The sequence below is a fragment of the Aythya marila genome (assembly GCF_965140915.1).
Source record: "Aythya marila genome assembly, chromosome: 3".
Classification (NCBI taxonomy): Eukaryota; Metazoa; Chordata; class Aves; order Anseriformes; family Anatidae; genus Aythya; species Aythya marila.
The window spans coordinates 100,204,196-100,224,382 of record NC_139044.1 but is presented as its reverse complement, the minus strand read 5'-3'; the positions used below and the strand labels follow the sequence as shown (position 1 = coordinate 100,224,382).

The 20,187-nt window shown below is 35.0% G+C and overlaps 1 protein-coding gene across 1 annotated transcript in view; it reads left to right on the top strand.

The window, feature by feature from the left end:
• MYT1L (myelin transcription factor 1 like) overlaps positions 1-20,187 on the top strand; it is a gene marked incomplete at its 3' end in the record, with an annotated part of 247,086 nt that overhangs the window by 152,834 nt on the left and 74,065 nt on the right. Inside the window, exons 6-8 of the mRNA XM_082756512.1 lie at positions 11,135-12,112; positions 16,785-16,919; positions 19,481-19,571. Coding sequence (XP_082612638.1) covers positions 11,135-12,112; positions 16,785-16,919; positions 19,481-19,571 — 1,204 coding nt within the window. The remainder of the gene's footprint in view (positions 1-11,134; positions 12,113-16,784; positions 16,920-19,480; positions 19,572-20,187) is intronic.

Here is a 20,187-nt window from a genome sequence, read left to right as displayed (position 1 = left end):
TGAGTTCGTCAGTTTTGATTTCAGATATATCCTCGGTTTAAGTCTCAAATGAACATAGAAGTAGTTGTATCACCAAATGAAAATGAAATGTGACTGTTCCTATACAATTCTTACATGAGATTTCCAGTCTGAAAATGATGTAGACATTTCTGCTGCTATTCATAAGAACTTGTTCTTGTTGTTTAAGTGATTCCATATGAAATGACCATTAAAGAGAAGTATAAGGAGAATTGATTCAAGAGCTGGAGGGTGTTCTGACACAGAAATTGAAAGAAAAAAAATCCAAGTGTAAAAGGAAGTTCAGGACTTATTCAGAAAAAAAATGGAATGCAGAAAGACGTAAATAAATGATTAGAAGACCAGCATGGGAGTACAGCAGAGTGAAATATATTGTTAGCATTCCTTCCTGGGACAACAGGATATGAGGAAGACATTAAAGCAGCAATCTAAACTCTGCACTGTGCAGAATTATTAGTATAATAATGCAAAGGCTTTAAGAAAGATGGGTGATTTTACAGAATAGTTGATCAGGATCAAGGTTAGACAAAATATCCACATCCAAATACATTACATCCAAATAGTACATAGTTCTATTCTGTTCTATTTTTGTATCCCTAATATGTGACTATTCATGATGTAGTATCATCCTTTGCAGTAGTATGGCCTTATACTATACTGATGACATTTTATATAATTTCCATTACTAGAATCAGGACTATAGAAATGCAGCTATACAATGTGTTGATTCTCTGAGCCATTTTATAATGTGGAAAACCAGGATTAAGAAGGACAGAGAGATGTTGTCCAGAGGAGAGCCACAAGGATGGTCAGAGGGCTGGATAACCTCTCTTATGCAAACAGGCTGAAGGGATTGGGGTTGTTCAGCCTGAAGAAGAGAAGGCTCTGGAGAGACCTTACAGCAACCTTCCAGTACTTAGAGGGCCTACAAGAAAGCTGAAAGGGACTTTTTACAAGGGCATGTAATGATAGGACAAGGGGTAATGGATTTAAACTAAAAGAGGGGTGATTTAAGTTAGATTTTAGGAAGAAATTCTTTACTCAGAGGGTGGCGAGGCGTTGGAACGGGTTGCCCAGAGAAGCTGTGGATGCCCTATCCCTGGACGTAAGAAAGTAAGCAGTGTGGAAATAATGTACACAGTTTATTTGAGTTTTAAGAAACTATTTGATGCAGTTCCACTTTGGAAGTCATAAAACATAATACAGCAACAGATATAGAGTCAGAGTCATATAGGTTGGAAAATACCTTCAATATTATTAAGTCCAGTCATTAATCTGACCTGCTGAGTCTCATCACTAAACCATGTCCCATAGTGCTTCATATTTGAAGGGACGGAGGGAAAAAGTTCATGTTGGATAGATTAATTTCATTGGTTCTTGAGTTGCTCAGATACTTCAATGTGTGACATTTTTTAGAGCCTAAAAATAATCCTTACAGATATATTTGAGGAGGAACAATACGTTAGGATGATTGCGGTATGAATCACCTGATGAACACTTGAAGAAAAAAATACAGAACACTGAAGTAGAGGAATTGACTCTGATCTCATATACCTTACTTTCATGAGTGAACGCCAGTAAAACAGTTCCTGTGCTGTTCCGTGAGACCAGAGTAAGACTCAGGATTTAGTTTTGTGCAGCATAAGTATCTCTCTATCTATGCATTTGTGCATGTATCTTGGAAAACTGGCTACTGTGGTTATTCGTTTGTTGGACTGATCCACTTTGAAGTTTGTAATTTCTGTACAACCAGTTAGAGCAAGAGTTCCAGCAGAGATGTCATGCACTGAGATTGCACTGCTCTAGTCAATGTAGGCACTGTGAAACTGACTATGAAGTCACTGCCATTTTAGCTGTCATGCATATCGTTAGTTAGAAATATATACAAATTTATGTAAATATGTAGATGGTTGCATTTCTCCAACAAAATATTTCTTTTTATCAGAGGCAAGCTTTCATCATCAGGACAGATATTCCAGTGCAGATCTGAACAGCAGTAGGAAATCTCTTATAGAAGGAGGAACTGACAATTTCTAAATTGTTGGTGTTGTACATTTTTAGGGTGGGCAGATAGTTGGAACAACCTCACTGGAAATATGTTTGCAGATGCAGCAGCAAAAGAAAAATCTTTTTTAGATCTGTTATCAGCTCATACAATTCCTACATATGACAGGTCTCTGGTACTCTGATCTCCATCCTAGACATTGCCAATGTCATAAGCCTATAAGTCATACACTATGTACATGTAGTATAGATAGAAAATAAACAAGACATAATGAAGACTCTCCATAACTAGCTAGGATCTAGCTTCACTATGGAATCACTACTTTCTGTTTTGTGAGGACCACTGCATACTTGACTGACTGGAATAGTGTGGTTAAAAGAATAGGTTCCAATTTGCCTTACTCTTTCCTCTGAAGTTACAGATGACAGTGTGCTTTCCAAGGATTCCACCTTACAGATTCTGCTGCCTTGTTCCCCTTCTCTTTAATCACAGTAATCAAAGCCACATCTATCTGAGTGAATAAGAAAGGCCATAGTCCATTCATCTAAAACTGAGTGTAAACTGTACATTCATCTAAAACTGAGTGTAAACAGTACAGTTCAACTGTTGCAGCATGGCTTGGGTCCATACAGCTAAGTTTTAACCTCCCAAAATAGGGTGACCACATCTGGACTGCTTCTTGGGAACGGTCCCTGACTAGCACCACTGCACTGTGCCTGAACACTGGTGGAAGGATGCTAAGTCGATCAAATCAAAATCATGCCAGTGTTTCACTAAAAGTTTAACCGTATGAATAATCACATGCCACTGCATGGTCTCATGTCCTGTCCCTGATTAGCTTGTGTTGGAATGGCTGTAACCAAAGAGACAAATTACCCTTTATATTTACTTTCTCCTTATTTTATGGAGTGTTATTAAGCCTTCCCTGTCACTAAAAGACAGGAAACATGAGAAATGTACAAGAAGCTGGATCAAGTGATAAAGAAAAAAAAAATAACCCCCCCCTAACAAAAAGTCGTATGTTTCAAATGAAGTGAAGCCTGTCACTCATGCATGCAGGAGTCTTCCCTTCCAGATATCTTGCATCTGAAATCACTGTGGGGATAGAAAGACAGATAGGAAGAAGAAATTTCAGAGATATTGTATTTTGCAGTTCTCATGCTCCAGAGTGTTCATGATATGTATTTCTGTGTATTCTGCCAATTAGGTCAGATTATTATCAAAGCACAAACAAGCATCCTTTGGTAATGAAACACAACCAAACATAAGTAATTAAACTTATTGCGAAGGTCAGACTAATCCAATAGGATATTAACTCCATCCATGTAACTCATGCAATTATAAGCACCCATCCCATTTGAGCCAACACTTCCTTATATGTTTGTTTGTGTCCAAAACCTCAAGATGGTTCCTTTCAAGTACCTCTTCTATTCCATGCTCTCTGCAGTTCTTTCTGTGTCATATTAGACATATTGTTAAAGTTCAGCAAAGCGCAATTTGAAAACTCTGAGTGAAAATAATTAGGATAGAATTAATCTCATCAATTTCATTTATAGTCAGACAAGAGGAATAGCCACTTTTAGGGAATAACTCAGCCAATCCACTCCAGATACCAAGCTTAGGATAAAATAAATCTCATCTCAAGATGCATATTTTTGTCCACTGCCTAAATATGTGGTGTGGATGGCTAGTTCATATGTAGACATTTTGAATGTGGACATCTGCATTGAGTCAGAGATCTAAATAAAAACAGTGAAAACAAATTATTTATCCCTACAGTAAGAATTTCCAACCTGTCTTTCTCAGAGATTTGTGTGTGAAAAAGAAGATGTTAGTTTATGAACTGAAAATTTTTTCTCCAGGTTGCATCTTTTGCAAAACAATGCTCATAGAGAGGGATATAGATAAGGGTTACTGTCTCATAAGCAACCTTTGGAGTAGCCTCATGTAGAAGTTCCATATCAAAGATTTGTCTGAGTGGGTGTTCTCCCCTTGGTGCAGCTGGTCCTCTGATCCCCTGCTGTATCTTAGTATTTGGAGAATAGCTTTGGCTGCTTCATTGCCTGCTGCCTTGCTGAGCTCTGGAAACCTGAGAGAAAGCAAGAAACTGCCATGCTCTGCTGAGTCATTAGAAGGCTATGAGAAAGTGTCTCCCCTCCCTCATATAGACTTCCTGTGGAGCAAAAGTTGAAATGAGTACCAGCCATCAGATAAAGCCATCTCATTATTTGCCCAGCCAGAAGTCAGGTTAAAACAGTTAAGTGCTGACTGAACTTATTATGGCTCTCAAAGAAACATGGACCAGGTGTGGATGACTGGCTAAATTGTACTGGTCTTGCAAACCCAGCATATCCAACTCTGATCACATATATTCTCAGTGAGTTCCTTCTCAAACCTAAACATATACCTTCATACCAAATATTTCAGATGCTGCAAAGCCAACAAGCAGATTTCATACCAAATGACCTTACTTATTTTGGGGTGTTCCTGTAGGTAACTGAAAAGTATTTTCTGCAATCTCTGTGGAACAAAAATAAATAAATACATAAATAAATCCCCAGCATATTCATTGCCTTTTGACTATTTGGAAATAATGCTTGTCTGCCAGGATCAAAAGGCTGGAGACTGTAAACAGGGGAAGTGATATTCCCTTTTATTTAATACTTATGCTATTGTATATGGAGCACTAAATTTCATTTTAGGTTCAGCAGTACAAGACCTAAAACACTGGAGTTTAGAGACAAACAACCAAGATGATTAAAAAGCTAGAACATATAATGTACAACGAAAGAAATGTGTCTGTTCACTCTGAGGAGGAGAAGGGCAACAGACACAAATTGTAACGAAAGAACTTCCATTTAGAAGAAAAAAAAAAAAAATCACTGTAAGGGTGGTCAAATGCTGGAACAGATTTCCCAGAGAAGCTGTGGCATCTCAAGCCTTGAAGATATTCATAAAAGGACTGACTGGATAGGGCCCTGAGAACCTGATGGCTTCTATTTGAGCCAGAGTTGGACCAGATGATCTGCAATGGTCCCTTCCAATCTCATCTATCTCACAATTCTGACACCAATGCAATGTGAAGTGGCGTGTGAGATGCTCTAAAATCAGAGAAAGGCAAGGAGTGCCTTGTGGTAAAAAGCGGAAATCATAACTAAGCACATTAGTTTGTCAGGAAATTGACAATTTTTAATAACATTTTGCAATATCTGTCACTAGAAGCAACACTATCACAGTCAAGGTCAGAGTACCTTCATCAGGTACCTTTCAGGGTCTTTTTCCAAAACTGTACAGAGCTACCTGTATCAGGTGGCTCATAGGGACATATAGTGGGAAAACAGGGATGATTAACAAAATACTTCTTTTAAAAAAAAATATGAAAAATATGTTAGAAGCCCCTCTTCCGGATTATCTGATGCTCTCTCTCTCACGAAGTTCCTGCATGATTCTATTAGTGGGAATAACCCAAGTAAGAACCTCTGTATTCTACCAATACCTCATGTGAATACTTACAAATTAGGATGCTATTCATGCAGGTCTAGCAGAGATAAGGCATAGTAAGAGGTTGCAAGGATAGGTTAAGTGAAGAAAAAATAATATATCATGGCATTGGTTATATACAAACACCTATGCACTTAGATGAGAATACACTGGTTTGTGTAGAAATCAAAAATTTTGAAAATGCTGATATGCCAAAATAATTTATCAATATTCATTGTTTCTATTTCAAATGTATTTTAATACCAAAAAGGGAAAAAAAAAAAAAAAAAAAAAAAGGAATGTTTTTGTATATCAGTAAACACTCCTGAGCAGGAAAGAAATTCAGATCTGTAAAGATCCCTTTAAAACCTTAGGAAAAAGAAGAAAAAGAAAAAAAGGAGGGGAAAGAAAAAGAAAAAGAAAAAAAAAAGTATTGATTATTTTTCCAATGAGCAAATCGAGTTAAAAAGTAGAATATGTAGAAAATTAAAAGATAGAAAATGAAAAGATCAAAATGTAACAGGAAAAAAAAAAATGGTAAAAATATATGGTAAGCAAGCAAATTATGTACAATACTTGAAAGTCTGTATGGGCTTTTTCTATAGTCCTCATTCCTACTTTCCTATACTGAATTTTACTGCAATATGCTGTGTTCTTTAGCTCAGACCTTCCTTGCCATGCCTAATGACTTCCACTCTTCATTTATTTTGCTTTGAATATTGGTTATTATTTTAATACTTCAGGAAGTATTTCAGTACTTCAGTAAGTACTTCCAGAACTTTTGCAGAGATGAAGAACTGCACATGGTCAACTTCAGTTTCCAGTGTGTACCTGAAACAGAAAAGTTTGACAGCTTGAGCTGTGTTCCAAATACTATATCAATAAGAGTATTCAGACTTCTAGAGATTTTGTTTAGTAGAATTATATGTGTGCTCTATTTCTTCAATGTGGAGTGAAGTTGAAACCAAAACCATGTCAGCTGTTGGAAGCTCACTATATTTTGTACGTCCTCAGTTTCCTTACTTGTAGATTTTTCCAGAGGAGTATTCAATGTGCAAACAGCCCCCTACCCCATATGATGTTGTAACATTGCAAGATTTGGGATTCATTTGTGCCAAGACTGACTTGCTAAATATGCATGCACCTCACTTTACAGCTTAGGAGAAAAATGGTAGCACAGTAGTATCATACGCTAAGAACTTAGGAACTGACAAGTGGCAGTAGCAAGAGCAGTGAAGTGTTCAAAAACAGGCAACGATGCATGGATAATGAAACTGTTTCTCTGGGCAGGAAGCCTATATAACCACATATAGGTTCAGCTTGTTAGCCATCGTGTTTTCCCATGCTTGGGAGCAAGTGAGTAATTTGATACACACAGATTTGGAAAGTCTTGTTCATGAAGTCTTTGGTCTTTGATAGGAATGTAGCTGCTTTAACTGAAGTATCATTGCCTCTCTCTGCAGAATCTCTCAAACTAAATGCTGTATATTATCATTTTCAAAAAGAGGGTGCTGTTTTTCATGACTCCCTACACTGAAATCATACCAAGCCATTTATTCTGCCAAAAAATTTGTTTACATATATATATGATAGGAACAAAGAGAGGAAGCAATCATGGATATAGAAGCTATAGTCCTTATTCTCCAGTGACTCACTGTATGACATGGAAGGAGTCACTCACCTTCTCTGTATCTCAATTTCCCATCTGTAAAATGGGCTTAAAATACCTACCTCACAGGGGTGTTGTGAGGCTTTTTAACATAATGTATGTAAAGTGCTTTGAGATCCTTGGATGAAAGGTTCAATAAGAAATCAAATTATTCACTTTTTTTTTAGTGCCATACAAAAGTGCATTTGTGTTCAGGTGGCTGAAGGCTTCCAGCTCTTTAAAGCTATTCCACATATCCTCCACTATAGTTTCCCTGCCTGTCAGTTGTCTTATGTTTTGAGAGTTAAACAGAACAAATATTGCAATAAGAATATCTAAATTGTCATGGTATTCTGGGAATGACGGTTAAAATAATCTGATGTTCTTTTTAGACTATGTTGTATATTCCTTTTCCACACAACCCCAAAGCTTACAGAAAAAAAAAAAAAAGGGAGATGATGACTTCGTTCACTCTTCAGCTGATTGGCTAACTTGTTTCTTTTTGAGACAAACTCAGATGCTTCTTCAAAATAAAAACTGCAATTTGAGTCAATGGTTCCAAAAATTCTGTAAGGAGTAGAGTAGGTATTTTAGTGCTATAAGCTTTACTAAAAGCTATATGCTTTTATTTAGCACATAGCCATTAAACAATATAGTATAAAGGTTGGTACCAAGTTAAAGGTAAAATGTTAGGAAGCATAGAAAAATTAAGTGAAAACAAGATTTTCTTTTACAGAGCTGAATAAAAGAAAAGACACAGGTTCACACAGAACTGCTGGGCTGGCGTATTTTGTAGAAGTACCCTTAATTAATACGCAAACTAATTCAGTACTCAAACATTTGGTTTAATAAACAGGTGACACAGGTGCTTCACTAGAGCAGGCCAGAAGGCTCAGAATCTAACAGACTCTTATCTGGAGAAGATGGGTACAGTATACATAGATATCCTTTTCATTGAAATTAACTACTTCATGAAGATAAGAAATGTGGAAACAATAGGTGATAAAGAAAGTAGAAAATGCAAGAAAAGGACAAAAATTAAAGAGGAGGAATGAAACTAGATTAAAATATTTTTGTTTTCCTGCCTCTTTCATCAAGGATTCATGCTTTACACTTTCTTCTCCTCCACCACCTTTTTTTCTTCTTCTTTTTAGGATTGAACGGGCAGGAGCCCTGAAAAGGATATAACCAATCAAACAGAATAAAAATATTAGTTACAGCTTTCACCCAGCTTCACCTACTCAAAAGGAATTTACATGTCTTCACTCATACAGTACGTGATTCATATTTTGACTTTTCACTGTTGTGGAGGCAAACCAGAATACATTCCTCCCCTGATGATCATTTACATGACCCTCATTCATGTAAACACAAAAGCCCTTATCAAAAAAAAAAAAAAATCCTCAAAATTTTTCACATTTTGAAAATTTCTGTAGTATAGCTACTACATACCTTACAATTCTCTGGATGGCTCAAGAAAATATTTCTTCCTACACTATACTTCAGTATCCTGCTAAAGTTTGATTTGGACTTGTTTCACCAGTGTTTCTATATGCCTCATGCTAAATGCAAAGGCACTGTCAGTTCTGGACATATAACTTACTTCTTCTTTAATTACTTTGATGTTCTTTCTTCTACATCTGATTGCCCGTCAGAAATAACTAATTGCACCCCGTAAAAACAGCTGTTTCTACTGAGCAGTCTTCCTGGCAATAGATTTTAGCTTTAATATTTAAATTAATGTGGGATTTGTTTGTACATTTCATGTTAGAAGATGATCATCAATGTATTAAAACATTTGCTTTTCAAATGGTACAAACTAATTATCCAGTAATCCTTAACTGCCTACTTCTATGCAGACATTCAAGGTAGAATTTTTTCAAATAGGAAGCATATGTGACATCCCTTACTTTTATACTGACAAATTGATACTCTGATATACTTAATTTTTTAGAGACTGAAACATAAATATGAGTATTTTTTATCTTGAGCAACAAAAATAAAACCACTTTTGATAATAAATAGATAACCCATTACTGACTTAGAATAACTTGTTATGTAAAAATAACAAACATCCTTCCCTGCTAATTATCTTCTATATATAATGCTATACACTTAGAGTTTTTTTTTTTGTTTGTTTTTGTTTTTCCTAGACATAGCCTAGTTATCTATCAGGTCTGCCGCTTAACTACAGCCTACTATCATCCCAGGATCCCTAACCACTGTGTAGAAGGCATACTATCTTTTGGCTGAAACATTAATTATTGTGCTGTTGAGCTTTGTATTTAAAACACTGATTTATTATCTTGTCCACTGACCTAAAAATTATTTTTATAAAAAAACATTTCTTATCATCAAAATGTTAGTATACAAAGCCACCTACAACCTGCAATTTTCTGCTTTGTTTTGTTTATCTAAAACATAAAAGTCATACTTTAGAAAGTTCTACATATTTAGATGTAACAGTATTGCAAATACACCTGAGCTGAAAAGATGATATTACAAATTGATGGACTAGCTCTTGAGCAGGTGTTAATTGTCCTAGCTCTACTGATTTCTTTCAATTTGTACCAGCTGAAAAACTGGCCTAGCATGTCAACCTAACAACAGATTTAGTAAATTTCTTTTCAAGTTGTGAAGCTAAATATTTAAATATTGCTTGAGTAGCTGATAAATAAAACAGAATTTATGAGATGTTCATTAGTAAATAATGGTGAATGTATATCTGTTTTAAGAATGGGTCTAAGAATGAGATAACTTCTGAGTTAACATTAGATATCAGAAAATGATGTCTGGATGATATTCATCTGACCAAATACAGATATCTTTAAGGTAGGCATCTACTCTGAGCCCCTTCATTGTCAATGAGGAGAAACAAGCACTTCTAGTAAGTGATTCATTTTATTCTGAGGAAGACAACCAAATCAGGTGGATTATAGCCTTAAAGTGTCTGCTTCTCTTATTGACCAAGGACAGGATTATTGCTTACTGGGGTATGGATGCCTGCCTCACTCATATCTAAAGTCAGGTGAAATGAATCACACCCTCAGGGCTACACATTGACTCCATCTTATTAAGTTACCCCCCTATTTTTCAGCAGTTACTAAGGCAAAGCTAAGTAAAACATAGTAACTTTGCACCATTCTGTTACAATATTCAGGGTAGTAGAAATAACAGCCCTACCATACAAGTATGACCATATAATTTGGGCTAGCATATTAACTTAAAATTGTATTATACATATCATTGCTTCTATCTTCCCTTCATGTAACAATTACTTTAAAATTCTTTTCCACAGTTTACATAGCTAAACTGAGAGATTTTGATTTCTACTGATGGATCCACTAAGTAAAATGTTATTTTGATCTTTGCATATAGTTATTGGTTATCTAGTATTAATGGTGTGTATGGTGTGAAAAAAAAAAAAAAAAAAAAGAAAGAAAAAAAAAATCTGTTTCTTGTATATTCTTTCTCTTTTGGTGAATGTTACTCACCATTAAGAGAATAAATCCAGTAGTACTCACTCCATTGCCACCTTCCACATTTACAAGAGATACAGGAGTGAGAAAAGCTTGAAACCTGTGCAATTATGTCATATTAGTGATATGATTGTAGAAAACCCCATAAAACTATAATTCTAGGAATGAAAGGAGAAACATAAGTTTCTATGCCATAATACTTTAGCAGTAATAGTAATTAGCATTTTGATTTGTCTTTTTCTTATCATACTTGTGAAAGAAATTCATGTGAATAGCAAATAAACAAAAATAGCCTCATGGACTATAGAGAAATTCACTTAATAAAACTTAACTGCACATGGGCCTTAGTGTAATAGAATTGCTGTATGATTAACAATATTTGACATGCAGTTTGTTTTCTGTCCATGCGATTGCAACAACAGTTCCAATTGTAGCCACTTTTTTCTTTTCTTTTCCTTTTTCTTTCTTTCTTTGTTTCTTTCTTTGTTTCTGTTTTTTATGCAGAAGACCATCAAATGAATTGTCACAATACTCGAATAATGCAAGACACAGAAAAAGACGATAACAATAATGATGAGTATGATAATTACGATGAACTGGTGGCCAAGTCATTGTTAAATCTTGGCAAAATTGCAGAGGATGCTGCATACAGAGCCAGGACAGAATCAGAAATGAACAGCAATACATCTAATAGTCTGGAAGATGATAGTGACAAAAATGAAAATATTGGTCGGAAAAGTGAGCTGAGTTTAGATTTAGACAGTGACGTTGTTAGGGAAACAGTGGACTCCCTTAAATTACTAGCACAAGGACATGGTGTAGTGCTATCAGAAAACATTAATGACAGAAATTATGCAGACAATACTTCACAGCAAGATAATAGGAATATGAACTTTGTAATGCTAGGGAAGCCTGTGAACAATGGACTTACGGAAAAAATGGTGGAGGAGAGTGATGAAGAGGTGTGTCTCAGCAGTTTGGAGTGCTTAAGGAACCAGTGTTTTGATCTGGCTAGGAAACTCAGTGAGACAAACCCACAGGAAAGAAATCAACAACAAAACATGAACACTCGTCAGCATGTCAGGCAAGAAGATGACTTCCAAGGAAGAACACCAGACCGGAATTACTCTGATATGATGAACCTAATGAGGCTTGAAGAACAGTTGAGCCCCAGATCTAGGACTTTTTCTAGCTGTGCAAAGGAGGATGGTTGTCATGAAAGAGACGATGATACCACCTCTATTACTTCAGATAGGTCTGAAGAAGTGTTTGATATGACAAAAGGTAACTTAACCCTTCTTGAGAAAGCAATTGCTTTGGAAACTGAGAGAGCAAAAGCCATGAGAGAAAAAATGGCAGTGGAAGCTGGAAGGAGGGATAATATGAGATCATTTGAGGAACAGTCTCCAAGACAACTTTCTGGGGATGACAGGAAGCCTAAACCCAGTGACGGCCATGTCAAAAAGCCATATTATGGTAAAGGTAATATTTCTATATACCGTATGTTATGTCATAAGAAAGTATGAGCTAACATGTTAAGTTTTGCGTAGAATTCTGAAATGAAGTTATTAATTCTACAAAATGGGAACTTTGTTTAAATTGTAGTAGTATGGCATGATTGTAAAATAGTGTCATGCTGTGACTATTAAAAAAAAAAATCATTCTGCAATGTTAGAAATATGTACAGTATTTCAGTGAATACCATTTGGCTAAATTAAAAAAATAATAATAATAACTTTCCAGGGAAACAAAGCAAATAAGAGATCATGTTGAAAGAGGCAAAGATTTTTCTCAAGCATTTAATACATTTTATAGTAATTACTAAAAACAAACTATATAAGAGAGTGGGGTTTTATGTAGCAGGTAGTCAATCAGTTTTAAAGTGCATATTTTACAGGTTGTATTGGGTAGGTGGCATCGTGATTTATAAAATTATCATCAAACGACAGTTATTGATGAAGCCTCTCCCTTCTAAAATGTAGAATTGCCTGATAGGAATTGAACAGTATCAGAATGACCGATAACATAAGATAGGGGCAGTGACTGCACATTAATTATCTTAAGATAGTAAGGTAATGGAAACAATTTGCTATGCAAGGCATGGTGTGGCCTGGGCTGAGATCAATAGCAATTTCTTTCTTATGTGCATTCCACTTCACTGGTTTCATTCCATTGTGGAAACAGTTAAGGTGCTGCCTTGACCATAATTCAATATAAAAGAAACCAAAACCAAACCAAACCAATTTAAAAAAAAAAAAAAAAAAAAAAAAAAAAAAAACAGACTAAAGGTTACCTTTAGAATGCGTTTTAATTGTTTTAATTTATGGGATTATCCTGGTGATGGTGTTTTTATATTACCACACCTCTCTTTAATATATCGACATCTGTACATGTAGGGCTGTATTGTATAAATTGTTCAGTATATCCTGAGATTCACTGAACACCCTTAATTCCCATTGACTTTAGTGGAAGTTGAGGACATGGTATTTCTTAGGACTTGCTAAGCAGGGACTGGTTTCATCTTATATTTGTTATAACAATACTTGGATTCCTTTCTGAAAATGAACTGAGATGGTTGGCAATTTCCTCCTTTTTATAATTCCTTGTTTTGAAAAAGTAATTCCATAAGATCTCCCTGTATCATTCAGGTAGGCAATCTCTTGGTCCAAGAAAGGCTTTGATCTTTTTTTACAAAACTTAAAGAAAAGTAATGTCCAGTCTCTTAGAAAAGCATAGAATTTACTGTTGTTAAATACTCTTGTGCTATGTATTTTAGTGAAGTATTGTTGTTGGGTTTTTTTGGAAAAAAAAAAAAAAGCATAGTCCAGTGAATGCTTTAGTAACTTTGGGTACTTGGGGAAGACAATGTTAGTTAGTGTATTACTGCATAGCCATGCAGATGTTGTTCTAAATGTTGTTCGCATATGACGTACATTAGGTGCCTTTTCCCTTTGGATATGTGTCTCTAATAAAACCACAGAAAACACAATAAAACATTATTATTTTCAAGTCTTTTAATTCTGGTAATGTCCAGCCCTTCCAGTCTCTGTATGAATAGGAAAGTATTTCTGCATATTGATCTCCAAAAAGACAGTATAATCTCTAACAATGACAAAAGTATGGACTAAATATTTCAGTAAATTCTGAAGCTTCTTTGAACCATTCCGTCCCTTGGCAGCTGAATCAATAATGGGTCCAAACCCCAGCCAAGGACACAAAAGACAACATTAAATGTTGTGGTAGTTTGGACCAAGAAACTTTGTGCAGTGGATAGCTCTACACTTCATTTTTGTTTTGTTTTGTTTTGTTCTGTTTTGTTTTGTTTTGTTTTAAGGCAAGAAAGAAAAAAAGAAAAAAAAATTCTTCCTTACTTTGAAAAATATAAGAAATGCTATCGCACTTGTTGAGAGAGTAAACTTTAAGTAAGACAATTGATTATATTGTTTGTTCTGAACTCACGTATTATCTTCCAAATACTCCTGGAAGTGTTATCCACAGAGATGTATGATACGGTCAAGAAGTTTTTGGGATATGCAGGTTTGCAGTGAGAAATACCTCTGCCTTTTGTTTTGAGGAGTTCTGCTTTCAGAAATCAGTGAAACAACCATTAAAGGACCACTAACTAATTTTTCCCTGCTGTTTAAAACTGTCTAAACAACTGTCTAAACTTTCTTCTGAAGTTTATGATTAAGACCTTTTGAGTCCTCTGGCAACATTCACTCAGCCAATACTCCCATTGTGACAAAGAACAAAGAAATGTTGCAGAATTAAATAAAACTGTGCAATATTTCTCCCCTTTAGCAGGAAAGGACTTACAAAAGAGTATCTAGTACTTTGTAAAAAGTTATGGAAAGTTTAGTCAGACGTCTTCCATTAAAAGCAATGGGAAATTTTGCAAGTACAATATTATGTGAGTTTTGAAATCATTAAGAATAGTATACAGCATCTTTTCTGACTCATTAGACCATAAAGGCTATTAAAGATCTGATATCATGCTATAACCTTACAGCATAAAGACCTGAATACTGTAGATTATTTATTTGACACTGTAAGATGTTAAGTGTCCGGATCCTCAGATACTCTAAATTAGAATGCATTCATTGACCTCAGTGGAGTTACAACAACATGGAATAGCTAAAGTTTCTTTAGTTTAAAATGTATAAAAAAGCCATTATGGTCTACTAATCATCTACATTTTTTCAGTCTTTGAATATTGTTATATTTACATAATTTATATTTCATTTACATTACTTATTCACATATCTACTTTTACACATCCCAAAGTATTTGACATGAAGAGTTGCTTAGAGTTGTGTATGTATGTAGCTGTGGGCTTGCTGTTCTAGTGGTCTCAGCACAGGCCTATCTGGCAAGAATTCTAATCCCTCCTCTGACATTCACTCCTTTTGTGGCCTTGGGTTTAACTTTTTGATTTATTTGTTACAATTTCCTGAAGTATAAGATTATGGTATTTCCAAGAGTGTTGTGATAATTGTATAGCATTTTGAAGATGGATATGTATGTGCATTTATCATTAAAGAGTGTGGGGAAAGAAAAAAAAAAAAAAAAAAAAAAAAAAGAACTGTATTCTACAGTTAACACGCAGGCTAAGTAAAGTAAAACTTTCACAATTAGGGATTCCATTTGCAAAATCCAAGGTTTAAATATCACATTAAAATTGAAGAATGGATTTAAAACATGGAGAGTCATTTGAAAAGAGTTGAAGAATTTCTCTAAAATGAAGGCGTTTCGGATGGACTTGGAATGTAAAAGTATATTCATATAAAACTACTAGAGGGAAATCAGGGAAAAATAAGTCCACAACTGAACATGAGCTCTGGATTCTATTTATTCATGCTTAAAAAAAAATGGGTTGTGTGTGAAGGTCTGCAAGTACTGAAATTTCCACTGATTGTACTGAGGATTGCATTTATTAAAGCTGGGATGGAATTTAATGTAAGAAAAACTTTGTATAAAACACATAGCAAAATCTTATTTTCCAGAGAAGAAAGCATAATTCCTGAAGCAGAGCAATGACAAGAGCAGCAAAAAATACTTAGATGAGGATAGCTCAGACTGGGTATTGAAAGGAGGCTGGAAAAAAAGATAGAAAGGGGATGCTGTGGGATTGTGATCCAGAATGGTAGCAGTTAGAGTATCCTGAATTTTATTCCTTCAATACTAGTATAAATATTTACAATAGTCTCCAAAATCTGACAACTCTAATCAAAATGATACATGATTTGTATCATGTGCTGGGCTGGAAGGCTAGGAATGTTATTTCCAGATGTTCTGTAAAATAAACAAGCTGATAAAGTATGTTAGCAAATTCTAGTTCAAGATAAATTTCATCAGCAGTTCCACTACTTTCTTGGCAGAAAACCTTATTTTGTTGAAAAAATATCTATTCAGACTTTTCACTGATTTGTAGACAGAAGATCCAACGACATTCTAAAAGATCATTAACCTTTTAAGCATATGAATATTATAGCATTATATGCATTTTTGTAATGGTGCAAATTTACACAGTAAGTGGTACTTTCAGTAATTCTGATTGCAATGTTTACCCCACCATAATTTATTGAAGAGAAAGAAATATTTTACTGTTTATAATTAATTTAAAGAAAAGAGAATCTTCTGCTCAGAGAACCTTGGAAAAGGGATTTATTTATGCTGAATCATAGAATCATTATTTTAAAGAGCTCAGTTTGCCACTCTAAGGACATTGAACTTCTATGACAATAAGTTTGCAGAATTTAATAAATCAGGCAAATAAGAATGTAAAGAAGGGAAACTCCAACTAAACAGTTTCCAAATGACCTTACACCCTTGAGCTTATGCTTGCCAGCAGAATGTTGATTGACAGTGGTATGGCTTTGCTATAAAATGGTCATTTTCCAATCACTCTGAATGGATCTATGCTATGATCATAGGAGCCGGCAGTCTGAAAAGAAGATAATGGGATAAAAGTGACAAAATGGTGTTAAGAAGTAGAAGGGTTTTTTGTTTACTTGTTTTTTTTTTCTTCTAGTTTTCATTAAAAAAAAAAAAAAAAAAAAAACATTTACCAAAGAGTAAATGACATGATTAAATGAACCTTCTTACAGAAATGTGTAAAGCATCATTCACTTGACACATTTGTTGTAAATTATAGATCCCTCAAGAACAGAAAAGAAAGAGAGCAAATGTCCTACCCCTGGGTGTGATGGAACTGGCCATGTAACGGGGCTTTACCCCCATCACCGCAGTTTGTCAGGATGCCCACACAAAGATAGGGTCCCTCCAGAAAGTAAGTTCACATTGTTTAATGGAAACTGGGGATAAAACTACAAAGATTTTTCTAGCATGCTTTATAAACCTTTTATTTAAAAATTAATTTTATTTTTCAGTATGGTTTGTCTCAATTTAGTCAACTGTTCTGTGTTATACTTTTTCCTTTATTCCATCATTTCTATTCTCTACTAACTTTTACACTGAAAGAACAACTTTTAAAGCTGTATTCTTTGATTTAATAATGCTAGGTTGTTTTTAAATAGATCTATTCAGTCAACAGAGAAAAAGGTTTCCAGAAGATGTGCACTGCTTTTACTTCTGCATGCTGATGTCACATCAATTGTCCCTGTTGTCTCGTACAGGAATAATTGTACTTGAAAAAATTGCAGCCCCTTTCCTTTGTTGGTGTTTTGTCTTAAACATAGTTTATTTTAAACTAATTTGTATTATTAATAATAACAATCTGACTGTTTACTTAGTTACACACCTCAGGATTTTGAGCAATATTCCCCTGTAATTTACATGGCTAGAATTTTCTGCCTTGCCAATGGATTCTGTATGAGGGAGGTTCACCCATCCAGACACAGACATTAATCAGAAAGCAGAGAGATCCATTTCTAGAAGTCACCTCCTTGGCTGGTAGAAATGGCATAGTTCTGTTGAAGCTAATTGCTCTATGTTGCTATATGACAGACAGGCATCTACCTAAGATACAGTTCTCTTTCACACTAATTTAAAAATTTATTTATTCCTTTGAATCCTATAGCCTAAAATCCCCACTGTCCATCAGCACTTACAGACCTAATCTCAATAGATTTATGGATGACTAAAAGAAACATTAAAGACAGGACTTAAATGTTCCCCAATTTCCAAAGGGAAGTGGACTCTGAAGGACAGAAAAGTGGAAATAGGTCTGCACACCAAGAGTAGCAGACAGAAGAAGTTTCCTCTTTCATGGTAGAGTGGCTTTGCCAAGTAGTATTGAGGAAGTGCTTTAGGAAACTGCTGCATCTTGGTCGATCTCTGAATACAGTAGAACAGATAGATTCATTTCTCTCCTTTGCAAGACCCTGTAATTTTCTGAAGCACAAATATTTTTTCAGTTGCTCAAAGTTCTCTCATTTTTATAAATGGTAAATAAAAAGCTCTTTAGAAGACTTTGTAAATCAAAGAAGAATATAGCTTTAAACTGTTTGCATGCTCTTGTACCTAATAAAATGTAAAAGGTGAGCTCATCTTTTTATTTTTTCCTGTGATGTTGGCCTTGTGAAGCATGTTTCAAGAACAGCTTTGAATAGTAGGAATTTCAGAATAAAGCTTTTACATCTATACACGTTTTAGTACGCTGATGAAGGTGATGATGATGGTTATCTTCTAATCAGTATATGTGGTTAATTTCTCAAGTCTCTGAACAGCTTTTATTCAGTTCTTTACTCAGTCAAGGAATTCACTGATTTTATTAGAACTTTTTTTGAGTGAGAACTAAATACAGGCTTCCAGACTAGTTCTTGTATGAGAAAACCAGGATTTTGCAAGAGCTGGATGGCCTCTTTCCATAGTGATATACTGCCAATCCAGCTCTGAGACATGGATTCAAATATGTCTCAAATCATACAAAACTGTTTAGTGTTACCAAAAAGCTCTTGATAATTTGGCAATTCACAGCATAAGTTTTATGATTCCAGAAAGAGCTGCTCTGAGCAGCTTTGGGAGTAAATTTTCTATCCAGTTTGCAATGGATGCAGATGTAAAGCAGTTTATTTGCTTAAGCTTGTACCACTTGTTTCTTTTTTTACAAAGTTTGTTTTTTGTTGTTGTTGTTGTTTGCTTTGTTTTGTTTTCCACCATCCCTCAATTTTTAATTGCTTTTTTTTTCTTTTTTTTTTTACTTTTCAGTCTCTAAAATAATAATTATAATAATCTATCCATTGCAATTTTCACATCTGTGGACAATGCAAGTTAAAATAAAATGACCAGTTCTGCTCGTCATATAGACATGAATGGTATTTCTATGTAGATATGGGCAGAACTGGGCACTAGATCAATTGGACTGTCTTATAGTTAGTATCAAATTCTAATCAGGGTTGTGCTGAGGTATATTTAAAATAATTCAGTGTTCTACCAGTATAACTTGAGAGCAGATTTTCGTTCTTGAGTTTGATACTGTGTATATAAAGTTGTATATTTTGAGTACATACGTTTCCTGAAAGAATTTTTTGAGTCCATATTTTTAATTGGATTTTTGCTAGTTCATAGTTTACTACTGAGCTGGTGTTTGCTCAGTGTTTTTTTACTAAGAAGATGTTGGAAGTCTTTTGCTTCATTGTTGCACTGAAGATACTTTTGATTATAGGTTCAGTAACCTAACTTTCACTGTTGCCCTGTGTTAAAGAGCATAGGGTCACAATCCTTACTTCCCACATCAGGCTTTATTGGCTATGTGTGTCACGTGTATTTTGAGGAATGCTGGTTGTTAATGAATCCTGCTTTGTTTTAAAATGGTTTCATATATACTGGGATTTGATTTTTTTTTCTTGTTTTCATACTCTGCTGTTTTCTCTTACTCTCCTTGTCAAGTTCTTGCCATGCATGAAAATGTTCTTAAGTGTCCTACACCAGGCTGCACAGGCCGGGGCCACGTAAATAGCAACAGGAATTCCCACCGAAGGTAAGGATTCCATCACTGGACACCAATCTAAAGGGAACAGTGCCTCCGAACTGCAGCCCTTCTAGCAGTCCATTGGCAGGGGGGGAAGTGTGAGTGTGTGTTCTGTTGTTCTGTTTCTACGATTGACAGATGGTGCTTCATATGCTTTAAAGAGTAACATTTTTTCATGTATTTTCTGGGGAGGACAAGTATTCATTTGCTTCAGAATGGATGAATTGATTCACAGAAGACATTTTAATCATCCATGAGGTTTTTGGGTGTGGTGATTTTTTTTTTGTTTGTTTTTTCTCTCTGTATTGGTATTAGCAGTGATGCAAAATGAATGGTATGACTTCTTCTCTGTCACAGGGACGAGGAAGAGTCTGCCAATATCATCAAGACTAGGGCAGATTTCTTGTCCCCACACTTCACTCTCTTCAGAGACTATTTTGCATGAAAAATTCCACTCTACCCCTAAAAATGATATTCTATACACAAGAAACAAGATTTTGAATACACAGACACTAAGAGTTAACTTTTCAACTAAAAAAAAAAAAGTCTCAACCCCCAAATCTTTATTCAGATATAATTAAAGTAGAATTTTGCTTGATTAAGAAACATTATGAAAATGTCTCAT